Below are 14,729 nucleotides of genomic sequence, written 5' to 3'. Positions count from 1 at the left end.
TTGCGGGGAGTGGGAGGTCACTCCATTTCTGGGCAAAAACAATATGTACTGCGTGCCCAAGAAATAAGTGCCACATAAAGACCTATAGGCGACTCACTCATAACACATGAGATACCGGTATATGGTATTCTGCTCCTATATTTGCATAGTGACTATACTCTTTCTCAGAGCTCAGAAGTCCTCATCAGTCAGTAATGCTTTGCACAGATGCCACAAATAATAATTTGGATGCTGAAATTAGGGCTCCAGTCATGATCATCAAGCGGATTGTTAATGATAGTAATTTGCCAGATGTTTGTGACACCTCTTACTGTTTAATCTAATAGCTAAGTTGACATCACCCAATCCAAGAGTGCTGGAAGTCAAAATTTCTGATAATTTAAGATGACTACATCTTTTCGATTTTTTTATTTTTTTTTTCTTACTATAATTTATATTACTATAACAAAGAAATTGTGAAAAAATTACCTAAAAATAACTTCCTATTAACTATCAGATATTTGGTTGTTTGCCAAAAAATCTAAGGTTATATAGGGATATTCAGACATTGTCTTTCTGCATGAAACTTTTAACATGTCCAAACATTTTTCTTAGTTTACCGGCCTTATTTTTAATTGTTTGCTGCACAAAACTTCACTGTAAGATCATTTGATTTATCAAATTAGGTACAGGAAGAGAATGTAAAACCTAATTATAATGCTTGGGATAAGACGCTATAGGCAAAGTTTATTTCCACGTCATTGGAAACAAAATTTTCACTTTCCTTTTGATTCAGATGTAAAATAAGCTTCTAGTGAAGTTCAGACATCTCCTATGTTTACCGTCAAACACAAGTATGGTTTGGCCCTGAATCAGGCTGTGTTGGACACCAGGATTGGAAAAATGCTGCTCTCTATTGGAATTCTAGGAGTACTGCAAGTACCATTATAAAAGATGAGCTCCAGTTATCTGTTGGCAATCAATATTTGCTAAATTGAGCTTTTTGTTTCCTTAGAAACTGATCTCAGTCCTGCATGTCAATAGTGCGAAGAGTTGAAAGATGTAGTATGTCTGGAGATTGTGTGATCTGATGACTGCAGCTCAGTACATAGACTGTGATCTAATAGAGCTAGTTATATACTTTGATTTAAAGCCTTATTAAATATCATAAATATGAGTTCCTTAGTTGTAATTATCAAAAGGCTTCTCTTGAAATCAGGATACAGAGTACAAGGCTCCTCAAATTTGGCTGATAGGACAAATTAAAATCCAGACTGAATTCTTTCACCCTACTGCAGGCTGTTGTAATCTATTGGTGTATTCTGAAAACTGGTCTTACATGGCAAACACGATGAGTCCTGCAAGTTATTAGTCATTATCACATTTTGTTATGTTTCTATCAAATTATCATTTTTAAGAATTATTATTTTGGGGGAAGAGTTTGAGGAAATATGTTTACAGCTGGATAATATTTTTTTTCTATAAATTTTTGGTTAGGAATTGGGTTCAATTAGACTTTATTCTCTTGATGCATAATGTACTGTATATATGTGTATGTATATAATATATATATATATATAATTATTTTTTTCCATTCTCGTCATCCTTAAAGCTGGCAGCAGCTCCTGCCTGAAGCACATATAGACTCGGAGCCACTGATTTGATTTGATGGTATACGGATCTGCACTTGAGTGTAAATCAGTACTACTTAGCCTGTGAGGCAGAACATGAATTATTGAGCTGGCATTCTCAGCCCTGATAAAACCATGGGTTCCCTTATGTTGAAGAAGCAAACATGAAAACTGACATTAGAAATTATATCTCATCAACACATTTCTGGAGTCTGCAAAAAGAGGACTCTAAGAGTACATGCACACGTTCAGGATTCATGTGCGGAGCATCCGCACTGAAATCCGCAGGTGTTCGCAGGCAAATCTGTGCGGTCAATCCGCATCAATTGGTGCAGATTTGCAGGCAGATTTGGTGCGGATATTACTAAGTGCATGAAGAAAATCCGGTCAGGAAAAATAAAATAAATTGACATGCTGCGGATTTAAAATCCGCACCGCAGGTCAAAATTCGTGCGGAAAAAATCTGCATCGTGTGCACTGAGAATTTCAAATTCTCATAGAATAAAATGTACATGACCTTGCGTGCGGATTTTCCGCGCAGAAAATCCGCACGCAGTCCTGATCGTGTGCATTTAGCCTAAAAGTAGCTGACAATTTAGTTTCCTCTGGTTAAAAAAAGTAATTTTGTTAGAAGGCTAGTCGCCCAAAACTTTTAATAGTGAGATATTCCATTAAAGGATTAAGGGGGAGGGTGAAGTCCAATTTAATATTGAAATATTTGAAATAATTTCTTACTTTGTTGTATGTAAAGATTCTGCCTTTCTCTCCTTCCTACAGAAATTACATATGGATCGGATGGATTGATAAACTAATCTTCACTGTAGTCTCTCAATTTCAAGTTATATTTAAGCAAATAGCTGCTAGAAGCAAAAAAATGCCCCCGAGGCCTCTGTTACGGAGCAGCCAGCTCTACGATCAAAATTAGTCTGGTTTCCGCCAACTGCGAAACTGCAAGCTGTTTAAATGCCTCAGAACGTCCATACTTATTATTGGTGCACTCATGCTTAAAAAAACTGAACTTTTCTATATTAACCACCTGACAGTCACATTAAAATTGGAAAAACCTCACAAAAATGTCACTTTTTTTGTAGATTTTTAATGTGTGTATGCAGTAAATCTTGTTGGTGCACAACTCGGGGGACACAATTGCATTTTTAAGTGCTTAGTGACTTAATTAATTTTAGCCTTAACCCCTTAGTGACCAGCCTGTTTTGGGCCTTACTGACCAAACGTTTTTTTTTTTTTCCTTTTTTCATAGTCGTCATCATCACGTTTTCCTTTTTTATTTTTTCCGTCTATATAACTTTGAGGGCTTGTTTTTTGAGGGACAAGTTGTAGTTTTTAATGGTGTCATTTTTGGGTGCACATAACTTTCTGATTTGACTTTTATTAACTCTGGGAGGGAGATAGGGAAAAACAGCAATACTGGCACTGCATTTTTACATTATAAATTTTACGGCGTTAATTTTTCGGTATAATTACCATATTTTTGTTCTGACTCAGTCCGATTACAGTGATACCAAATACATATAGTTTTTTTTACGTTTTACTACTTTTTTTTATAAAAAAAAAAAAAAGTTTTTGCAATGCCGCTTCCCAAGACCCATAACTTTATTTTATTTTTTTATTTTATTTTATATGGAGTTGTGTGAGGGCTTGATTTTTGGGGGACAACTTGGCATCATTTTGGAGTAAATGGCGCTTTTTGATCACTTGTTACGTTTTTTTCGGTGGCAACTGAGAATAAATTAGCAATTCATCTTTTTTTTTTTTTTTTTTTTTTTTTTTTTTTACGGCATTCACCGTAGGGGATAATTTACATGATATTTATGTAGTCCGGGTCTTTACGGCAATACCAAACATATGGGGAAGAATTTTTAGTTTAATTTTTGCAATTTTTTTTATTGAAAAGCGTATTTTCAATGGAAAAAAAGCGTAATTTTTTTTTAGAATTTTATTTTATTTTTTATGTGGTTCGCTGCACGGGGGACCCGTGCAGTGCTTAGACTGGGCCACCGCTTTTTTTAACCCCTAAGGCCCCTTAGTGACCGGCCGCCGTAAAAAGGGGTTAAGGACCAGTGATGGGCAGTTCGCTGTGTTCGCCCGCGAACACGTGGGCTGCCATCTTAACTCACAAGTCCGGCGAGGCACAGGTAAGCCCTTGCCTGTGCCTGTGCCGAGAGCAGGCAGTTTTGAGAACAGCCCGATGAAGGCCCCCGGCGACTGTTCTCGGAACTGCCTGCTCCCGCTGACCGCATTTGTTTCAGACCGGCTCGCGGCACAGGTAAGGGCTTACCTGTGCCTCGCCGGACTTGTGTGTTAAGATGGCAGCCGCATGTGTTCGCGGGCGAACCCAGCGAACTGGCCATCACTGTTAAGGGCCAATAATATTTTCCCCTTTTGTGTTCCAGCACTTATAACGTTTTTTTCTTCTAAATTCTTCTTTTTTTTTTTTTTTTTTTTTGCAGGATTAGTTGTAGGTTTTTTTGGAACCATTTTGGAGTGTATATATAGTATAGTAAATGACTTATTTTTAGAGGGAAATATTAATATTTTGTGGAATTTATTTACGGCGTTTACTGGGTGGTAAAAATAACATAACTTTATTATGTGATTCAGTACATTGATGCCACATTTTTATATTTATTATTATAAATTTTTTTATTACTGTTTTTCCTTTCTTCCTGCACGCTGTCAGCACTGCAACTGCTCCCCCTCCTCCTCCAGATTGAAGCGGCTCATATCTCTGGTTTGGTAGCAGCTAAAGATATGAGCTTTGTAATGTTTGAAAGCTGGCATTCCAAGTTTTCAAACAATACCAGAATTACAGCATTGTCTTCGCTACTTGGGAAAATATCACTGATGGAAATCAGAATGCAGCTGAAAGTTAATTTTATTATGAAGTTAAAATGATGTTGGGCTAATGTATGGAAACCTTGAATGCCAGCTTTCAAACATAACCAGGCCTGTTCTGCTAGCTGCTACTAATCAGGAGTTAAAAGCAGCCCCCCTCTCCTCCTTCCACTTCTGCCAGAGCCCAGATTAGAACAGTTAGGTGGTTAACATGGTTTTAGGAAATTGCCTGTTTCTTTCCATGCTCCATTAATCTACTTCTCAACAATACATTAATGCAGTTTACTGCCAATGTTGTGGACTACCAAGGGGCCACACACCATAGATAAAATGTGTCTCAAAGGAAGCCATTGAATAGTTGGTATAGAGTTAGGGACGTGTCTATTCCTGCCCCGGATTTATCATCCAACCTGATCCACTGTCTGGCACAGGTCTAGACGTCATCTTTAGTATTCGTAAATCTGGGCATATGTTGTATCCTAGGACGGTTTATGGCTAAAACAGAGGGAAGCCGGAAAAATGTAGTAAGGGTTCATTGAACATGTGTAAGACAATTCATTAATGTTATTTGCCTAGCAAACAAGCATCTAATCTCCAGCTGTCTGCAATCTCTAGGGAACGGCCCAGGTTTTATAGATCTGCCCTAGGAGTTTTTGTACTAGCCAAAGGATTTCAAGTGCCAACAAAATGTCGTCTTGTTTTGGAAGTTCCAGCTTTATCTAGACCATGTTCCATATAGTGTGTATATATAGTGGAGCAGATTTACTAATACAAATTTTTACACAGTATAAATTTAGACCACACTGGATGATAAATCTGGTTCCCTTTTAGACTGTCTAGTCTAAGTTTATACCACAAATGTATCTTCCCCCCCCCCCCCCCATCCCCCCCGCAATGGCAGCTACTGAAAGAACAAGCGGTTTCCCAGCCAGCTGGTGGTCGGGACTTTAAGTACAGTGTGCCTGATCCTTATTGCTGTCTGGGAAGAGTTGGGAGGCTACCATTCACATTAGATGTTCAGCTGAATCCATCAAAATCGGCAGGTTCAACCAATGCACATCTAATGTGTGTGGTCAGCTTTACTTTTAAAGTGATTATCCAACCCCTAAAATGCCTCCCCCATATGCCCAGACCCTTCAGAGGTTGTACTTACCGGGCTCCCTGGCACCCGCTTTGCTTCTGATGCCCGCATGGCCGCCGCTGCATCTCCTCGTTGTGCGGATGAAAACAGAGGTCTGAGCCAATAGCAGGCCGCAATGGGAACGAGCCTCCCAGAATTCTGGTGTAAATCCACTCAGAATCTACTAGAGTACTTTTAATTAGCAGCAGCGCATGTATTTGCAGTGTGCACAGGTAAGACTTGCAGGGCGGCTAGGAATTCTATTATCTAGGAACATTATTGGCTATTGGGTCTGAATTAGCAAACATTTGCTTGTTGCTAAAACGCGGCTGATGTGTTTGATTTGGTGTTATTGAATATACATAGCTCAGTTTGATTAATTCGAATACAGAAGGTTATATTGCCTATGTTTCTGCCTTTCTGGGAAGAGCCACATCCCCATTTTGTGTCCGTATTTTTCACGTGTACTACATTGGTAGGTATTGTTTCACATGTTGCATTCTACAAACCCTCTGACCTCCTGTATGAACATGTTAATAAAATATCACTTAGCAATGATAACACCTCTTTCATGGGACATTGTTATAATATGTATATAACTTTAAGAAAAAACAAAAAGTCCAGTGGCACTCACCATTAGTTGCGGTTCTTCTTTATTGTATATTCCAACATGAGGATACATGTAAAAGAATGTTAGGTTATATATAATATGTATATACATAGCAGTCTTTAGTGAGTGCAGAGTTCTAGGCATAGCGATTTGCTAATGTTTTATAGACTATTGCATATACCCCCTATATTTAATTATTATTTTTTCTTCCTCTTCTGTTAGGACTTAAATAAGCGCCTCTCACTTCCAGCTGATATCAGGATACCTGATGGATACTTGGAGAAACTGCAGATTAATAGCCCACCGTTTGATCAACCGATGAGCAGGCGATCACGAAGAGCATCACTGGTAAAACATCACAGAACTATGGCGAAAAAAAATACTATGTTGTAAATATGGAAAAACAACATTACAATGTAAATATATTATACAGCACTATCAGTGGTTTGAAGGACCAGCAGACCAGTGCTGCAGGGTAAAGAATGGAGCTCAGTTGGTAATAGTATAGTAGAAGAACACTAAAGGTTATATATAGAGATGAGACAATTATTCAAAATTTGATTTGGCTAAATTGGTGAAAGGAATCTATTTTATTTAAATCAGAATTTCTGCAATTAGCCTGAAAAGTAGTGTTTGGCGCTTTGAGGTCTTCTAGGACTCCTTTTAGTCTTTCTCATTCTTTATTTAGATGCAATTTGTTTGATAAGTTTACAATTGATTTGTTTGTCTCTAGCTATCTATACTTTGTGGTTTCATTTTTTCTCTAGCCTATACTGGTCGGTCAGTCAGATATACGGTAATATTTTACTGTATGAAAAAAAATAATGATTCTGCACTACTTCAATGACTTTATAGATGTGAGGGCTTAATAAGGTATACATGTCACTTGGTTTGTAAATACTGCTCTAATACAGCATTTTTCCCCTTTTACTCTGTTTTCTTTATATGATCACAGTCAGAAATTGGGTTTGGGAAGATGGAGACGTATGTCAAGTTGGAGAAGCTTGGAGAGGTTAGTAAACCATTTTAATTGTATAATTAATGGGTTAACCTAGATGTGTCACACTGACGTTTTGCACAAACCACTTTTTGTCTGGGTAAAGCAAAACATTTATTTAAATTTTTTTTTGTTTGTTTTTTACAGCTGTTTCTTTCCCCAAATCTATAATGGTTGTCACAACTTGCATAAAACCTAATTTCAGGAGAAGTTTAAAGGGGCATTCCAAAAATAGTTTAATCATGGCATGATGGAAAGTCCTGAAACAAATGCAGTCTTGGGGTCCATTCAGACGTCCGAAGTCCATTGCGGATCCGCAATACACCCGGCCGGCACCCCCATAGAACTGCATATTCTTGTCCGCAATTGCGGACAAGAATAGGACATGTTCTATTTTTTTTTCCTGAGCTGCAGACCGGAAGATCGGGGCGGAAGGGGCGCTCCGGAAATGCGGCTGCGGTGAGCACATAGTGTGCTCTCCGCATCCATTCCGTCCCCATAGAGAATAAATGGGTCCGCACCTGTAAAGCAATTTGCTGACATGTGAATGGAGTCTTATAAGGGCTTTCAGTGACTTTGATATTGATGACCTACCTACCCTTAGGATTGTGCTGTCAGTATCAAGTCAAAGTGGGGTTCTGACTTTGTTTCCAAGACACAGTGCTCTACCTTTTTTTACTACTTTGTCAAGTAATCACATCAGCACTGATCTGAGAAGTATTTGGACTGTTTAGGGTTTTTCATTTCCAGAATTTATAATTTTTCCAGAACTTATAATGTTCTCATTTGCTGACAGCAGACAGATCTTAAAATTGGTGGTGGCCCGAAAGAAATTTTATCAAAGTTCAAATGAAACAGTCGTTAAAGGCTATGTCTTGCTTGGTGAACACATTTTTTAATTGTCCTAATACATCTAAAATAAAACAACTTTGCAATAGGTCTTAAACGGGGCCTGTCAGCAGGAAGTATACTGTTAAACCAGGCACAAAGCTGAATGTAATGTTACCTTTCTCTTAAGGCCCCTTTACACTGGCTGAACATTGGGGAGATTATTGCTAACAAGAATTCGTAGGTACCATCTTTATTGATGATCTGTCAGTGTAAAGGTGCTGCCAATTATCCTATGAATCGGGTTATAGGATTGTTCGTCTGGACACTTAAATAATCGTTTGCCGGCAGCAGATCTTGCTATCTAAACAGCGTCTGCTGCGCGCAAACAATGATTTAATATGGGTCCAAGAGATGGCATTAGAGATCACTCCTCCCCATACTGAGGAGGAGATCGCTGCATATAACTGCAGTGGTCTCCTTCATTGTTAAGCAGGCGTTTGTCCCAAATGAACGCTTAGTCCAGCATAAGGCCAGATACCCGACAAACCCCATTATAGTTATTGGGGCAGGAGGTGTCTGGCCTATTATTTATTTTTCTTGTATAGTGCCAACATATTCTGAGGCGCTTTACAGACATTATCACTGAAGAGCCCTTTACATGGGACGACAGAGCAGCAGATTTTTGGGAAGGAAGCGTTCTTTCACAACAATCTGCTGCTCACTGGTGGAGGAGATGCATTTACATGCAGCGATCTCCTCCCTAGAGTATAGGGAGGAGCAGTTGCTAATGCCATCACTCTTCCCCATGCTGACGCATGGTTTACCAGCAGCAGATCGTGTTCACACAGCACGATCTGCTGCCAGCAGGATCCATTTTTGTGTACACATGATCAGATTACTCGAACGAGTGTTTCGCTCATTCATTAGGTGTTCGGCGGTACATTTACAGTGCCAGCTAATCCCTAACAAGCATTCCTATCAACGCTCGTTAGCAATTATCTTTAGGATTCTCGGCCTGTGTACAGGACCCTTTACTGTCCCCAGTGGAGCTCACAATCTAGATTTACTATCTGTATGTCTTTGGGGTGTGGGTGGAAACCCATGCAAACAAGGGGTTGAATAGTCAAACTCCATTCAGATGATGTCTTTAGTCAGATTTGAACCTAGAACCCCAAGGTTGCAAGGCACCAGTGCTAAACACTAATCCGCTGTGTTGCCATATGCCAGATCTGGCAATTCCGGTTTTCTCTTCCTATGGCCGAACAGAAAAACAGAATTGCAACGCAGTTGTGAACTGAGCCTTAACTGAAATAGCTGTTAGTTTCTGTGCCAGGCCGAGTGCTTCTTCCAGGTGTGTTATCTATGTAAATGCTTAAAGTAGGAAATCTTTGTTTCCAGGGGACTTATGCCACAGTATTTAAAGGACGGAGCAAGTTAACGGAAAACCTTGTAGCCCTGAAAGAAATTCGATTGGAACACGAAGAAGGGGCTCCGTGCACGGCCATTAGAGAAGGTAAGCTTACTACACTATTGGTTGAAACTTTTATTCTTGCCAACAACTGTTATTACAATGAACAAACTTATCTGACAATATAAAAAGTGTCTTTTCTCCTTCGAAAATATTTATCATAATGGCTATGCTTTTTACATCAAGAAATAACCTTCATTCTGAGTGCCAATGAGTGAGTTGCACAGTACTGTAGAACCAAGCATGCCCCATAAACTCAAATTTATTCATATCGATGATAATAAGAGCATGTTCCTAATGTTACATGTGTAATATCTGGAGGAAATTTTTCCCAGAACCACCTCAGTGGTATACGGGGTCATAATATCACATGTAAAGACTGGTGCGATTTAAAAGCCCAACAAAGGATTTTGTAAATGGCACTTCTGGGGCCATTTGTGATGAAAGAGATGCATGTGATTGTCTCCTTACCAGCATGTTTTTAAGAACAGGTATCAAAATGTTATAGTGGGAGGTGAAATATCTGAGACCTTTGGCCAAACATTTCTGCTTAGGTAAAGCCAAGGATAAGCATTGCAAGCAGTAAATACCAGGATTAGGCCAGGTTTTAAAGAAAATGTCCATTACTAGGATATCAGTATTCTGAGTGTATGTACGATGATTTGTAGTGTTGTAAAAGATTTCACTGGCTTGATACACTCTGATGTTCACTAGAAGGCCACTCATCTCTTTCCTCTTTTTCCTAGTCTCGTTATTGAAGGACCTGAAGCATGCAAACATTGTCACCTTACATGATATTATTCATACAGAAAAATCATTAACACTCGTCTTTGAATACCTGGTATGTATAGAATAGTTTGCCTGCTTTGTGAAATGAGGGGGTGTAAATGTAGATTTTGTTCAGATAACCAGTATCATGCATCACACTGCTCGATCTGTACCCATGGGGTCCTGTCTGTTATTTACTTAGCTGCAGCACAGTTCTCCCCCTTGCCCAATGACCAACAAAAAAGGTGATAAGATGGCAGCTATACATTTTAATTCTTCTATTGTGCCTCACATTTAAAGATACAACTTTGGTGTCTAATAAGTGTCTACGAGGTTGCTGAACACATCCTGTGTGTGTATATATAGGTTTATTTCAGGTACCCTAAAAGTATGGATAGGCCTCACAAGAATAGTAAAAGAGAGTAAACATGACTACGTAGTCTACACTTCGGGAAATGCCACCTATGTTTAGTGTGTTAATGTTAAATGCCCAGCACACTAGCATGGTTAGGTGGTAAGATGTACTTGATGTCTGCTTAGTCGGCAAGGGAGATGTAATCAAATAAAGGCAGTGCTTTACCAAAAGCGGTTCGCGATTACAATTTTATAAACTGTGACTTTCCTGTAAAACAATAGAGGGAGTGGTCTCCGAACCTCGCACTCTACTTTTCAGGTGGGGTTCACACTAGCATTAGCAGTTTGTTGGTCTGCTCCATCACGGAAGCAGAGCAAAATACAAGGGCTGGATTCAGCATATAACTGAACTATTGTGGGGTAATTGACTATAATGGGGGCCATTTTGAATGCTGCCTAATTTTTACCTGCCCAAAAAATTCTGCATGCGCACTGTGAGTTAGCGACGGCACGTCAGGCAAAGAACAGGCATACTTTACTGATATAGGCATAAATCACATCGCACTTGCGCCAAATTTATTACTGTGCACTAGAGATGAGCAAATTTCATGTTATGAATTTTGTTCACGCTTCGTTTGGTGGTAAAAGCAGAATTGTGTTATGGATTACGTTACCACGGACCATAATGCAATTCTCTGAGAGAATGCCTTTAGAGGCATTCCATTATTCATTCCGTCATAATAGAAGTCTATGGCCTGCATAATTGATCCGTCCCTTTTCTGTTATGCAGGAGAGGACTCCCCTGAAAAACGGAAATGGGACGGATACGTTTTGCAGCCCATAGACTTCTATTATGACGGAATGAATAACTGAATGCCTCTAAAGGCATTCCGTTATGCATTCCATCATATAATTGCGTTATGGTCCGTGGTAACGGAATCCATAACGCAATTCTGCTTTTATCACCAAACGAAGCGTGGACGAATTTCAAAATATAAAATTCGCTCATCTCTACTGTGCACCAATCTCATAAATATGGTGCAATTGCAGCAACACCAGTCTCAAAACTGACCTCCGATACACCTACAATGATAAATTCTCCCATTAGTCTTTTTTTCTAAACTGTGTGGTGTTTGTATAATGTAGTAATGGTGTCTTATGGAATTCTAAATCCTATGAGCCAAATATTTTTTGCAGTGACAGATATTTTTCTTCCTAGGACAAAGATTTGAAGCAATATATGGATGACTGTGGGAACATTATGAGCATACACAATGTAAAGGTACATAACCCCTGAAGTGGTATTTTAACAGAAGCTCTCATGAGCAGAGTAAGGCTTTGCCTGATTATAGATCGAGCCAATTGCAATCAATTGTATGTCCTTCCTGAACACCCCATCAGAGAGCCATCTCTTAGCTTTTGGTCTTTGAACTTTGTGAATAAAAGCCATCGCTCCTTTTGTAAAAATGTGTCCACGATATGGAGATCTAAGATGTACAGTGGCTATAAAAAGTCTACACACCCCTGTTAAAATGGCAGGTTTCTGTGATGTAAAAAAATGAGACAAAGATGAATCATTTCAGAACTTTTTCCACCTTTTAATGTGACCTATAAACTGTACAACTCAATTGAAAAACAAACTGAAATCTTTTAGGTAGAGGGAGGAAAAAATATAAAAATAAAATAATATGGCTGCATAAGTGTGCACACCCTTAAACTAATACTTTGTTGAAGCAACTTTTGATTTTATTACAGCACTGAGTCTTTTTGAGTATGAGTCTATCAGCATGGAACATTTTGACTTGGCATGATTTGCCCACTCTTCTTTGCAAAAACACTCCAAATTATTAATCTGATTCAGCTCTGGGCTCTGGCTGGGCCATTCCAAAACTTTAATCTTCTTCTGGTGAAGCCATACATTTGTTGATTTGGATGTATGCTGTGCGTCGTTGTCATGCTGAAAGATGAAGTTCCTCTTCATGTTCAGCTTTCTAGCAGAGGCCTGAAGGTTTTGTGCCAATATTGACTGGTATTTGGAACTGTTCATAATTCCCTCTAGCTTAACTAAGGCCCCAGTGCCAGCTGAAGAAAAACAGCCCCAAAGCATGATGCTGCCACCACCATGCTTCACTGTGGGTATGGTGTTGTTTTGGTGATGTGCAGTGTTGTTTTTGGGCCAAACATATCTTTAGGAATTATGGCCCAAAAGTTCAACCTTGGTTTCATCAGACCATAACACTTTTTCCCACATGCTTTTGGGAGACTTCAGATGTGTTTTTGCAAAATGTAGCCTGGCTTGGATGTTTTTCTTCATAAGAAAAGGCTTTCGTCTTGCCACTCTACCCCATAGCCCAGACATATGAAGAATACGGAAGATTGTTGTCACATGTACCACACAGCCAGTACTTGCCAGATATTCCTGCAGCTCCTTTAATGTTGCTGTAGACCTCTTGGTAGCCTCCCAGACCAGTTTTCTTCTCGTCTTTTCATCAATTTTGGAGGGACGTCCAGTTCTTGGTAATGTCATTGTTGTGCCATATTTTCTCCACTTGATGATGTCTTCACTGTGTTCCATGGTATATCTAATGCCTTGGAAATTCTTTTGTACTCTTCTCCTGACTGATACCTTTTAACAATGAGATCCCTCTGATGCTTTGGAAGCTCTCTGTGGACCATGGCTTTTGCTGTGGGATGCGACTAAGAAAATTTCAGGAAAGACCAACTAGAGCAGCTGAACTTTATTTGGGGTTAATCAGAGGCACTTTAAATGATGGCAGGTGTATGCTGACTCCTATTTAACTTGATTTTGTATGTGATTGCCTAATTCTGAACACAGCTACATCCCCAGTTATAAGAGGGTGTGCACACTTATGCAACCACATTATTTTTGTTATTTTTGTTTTCTTCCCTCCACCTAAAAGATTTCAGTATGTTTTTCAATTGAGTTGTACAGTTTATAGGTCACATTAAAGGTGGAAAAAGTTCTGAAATGATTTATCTTTGTCTCATTTTTATACATCACGGAAACCTGACATTTTAACAGGGGTGTGTAGACTTTTTATATCCACTGTACCTTCTAGTTGTATTATGTATTTAGACATTTTAAGAAATGTTCCTTCCTGTCCATTTTAAAGCAATTATCTTGACAGTTTAAATACACTGCTCAAAAAAATAAAGGGAACACAAAAATAACACATCCTAGATCTGAATTAATTAAATATTCTTCTGAAATACTTTGTTCTTTACATAGTTGAATGTGCTGACAACAAAATCACACAAAAGTAAAAAAAAATGGAAATCAAATTTTTCAACCCATGGAGGTCTGGATTTGGAGTCACCCTCAAAATTAAAGTGGAAAAACACACTACAGGCTGATCCAACTTTGATGTAATGTCCTTAAAACAAGTCAAAATGAGGCTCAGTAGTGTGTGTGGCCTCCACGTGCCTGTATGACCTCCCTACAACGCCTGTGCATGCTCCTGATAAGGTGGCGGACGGTCTCCTGAGGGATCTCCTCCCAGACCTGGACTAAAGCATCTGCCAACTCCTGGACAGTCTGTGGTGCAACGTGACGTTGGTGGATAGAGTGAGACATGATGTCCCAGATGTGCTCAATTGGATTCAGGTCTGGGGAACGGGCGGGCCAGTCCACAGCATCAATGCCTTCGTCTTGCAGGAACTGCTGACACACTCCAGCCACATGAGGTCTAGCATTGTCTTCCATTAGGAGGAACCCAGGGCCATCCGCACCAGCATATGGTCTCACAAGGGGTCTGAGGATCTCATCTCGGTACCTAATGGCAGTCAGGCTACCTCTGGCGAGCACATGGAGGGCTGTGCGGCCCTCCAAAGAAATGCCACCCCACACCATTACTGACCCAATGCCAAACCGGTCATGCTGGAGGATGTTGCAGGCAGCAGTACATTCTCCACGGTGTCTCAAGACTCTGTCACGTCTGTCACATGTGCTCAGTGTGAACCTGCTTTCATCTGTGAAGAGCACAGGGCGCCAGTGGCGAATTTGCCAATATTGGTGTTCTCTGGCAAATGCCAAGCGTCCTGCACGGTGTTGGGCTGTAAGCACAACCCCCACCTGTGGACGTCGGGCCCTCATATCA

At 39.7% G+C, this 14,729-nt stretch overlaps 1 protein-coding gene across 5 annotated transcripts in view; it reads left to right on the top strand.

Annotated features, from left to right (window-relative positions):
- CDK17 (cyclin dependent kinase 17) overlaps positions 1-14,729 on the top strand; it is a 131,889-nt gene that overhangs the window by 85,809 nt on the left and 31,351 nt on the right. For all 5 annotated transcript variants that reach the window (XM_040408215.1, XM_040408209.1, XM_040408184.1 and 2 more), the window contains 5 exons: positions 6,416-6,541; positions 7,149-7,205; positions 9,420-9,534; positions 10,236-10,330; positions 11,831-11,893. In XM_040408215.1, coding sequence (XP_040264149.1) covers positions 6,416-6,541; positions 7,149-7,205; positions 9,420-9,534; positions 10,236-10,330; positions 11,831-11,893 — 456 coding nt within the window. The remainder of the gene's footprint in view (positions 1-6,415; positions 6,542-7,148; positions 7,206-9,419; positions 9,535-10,235; positions 10,331-11,830; positions 11,894-14,729) is intronic.

Source organism: Bufo bufo, chromosome 1 (assembly GCF_905171765.1).
Source record: "Bufo bufo chromosome 1, aBufBuf1.1, whole genome shotgun sequence".
Classification (NCBI taxonomy): domain Eukaryota; kingdom Metazoa; phylum Chordata; class Amphibia; order Anura; family Bufonidae; genus Bufo; species Bufo bufo.
This window is presented reverse-complemented; position numbering and strand designations above follow the sequence as displayed.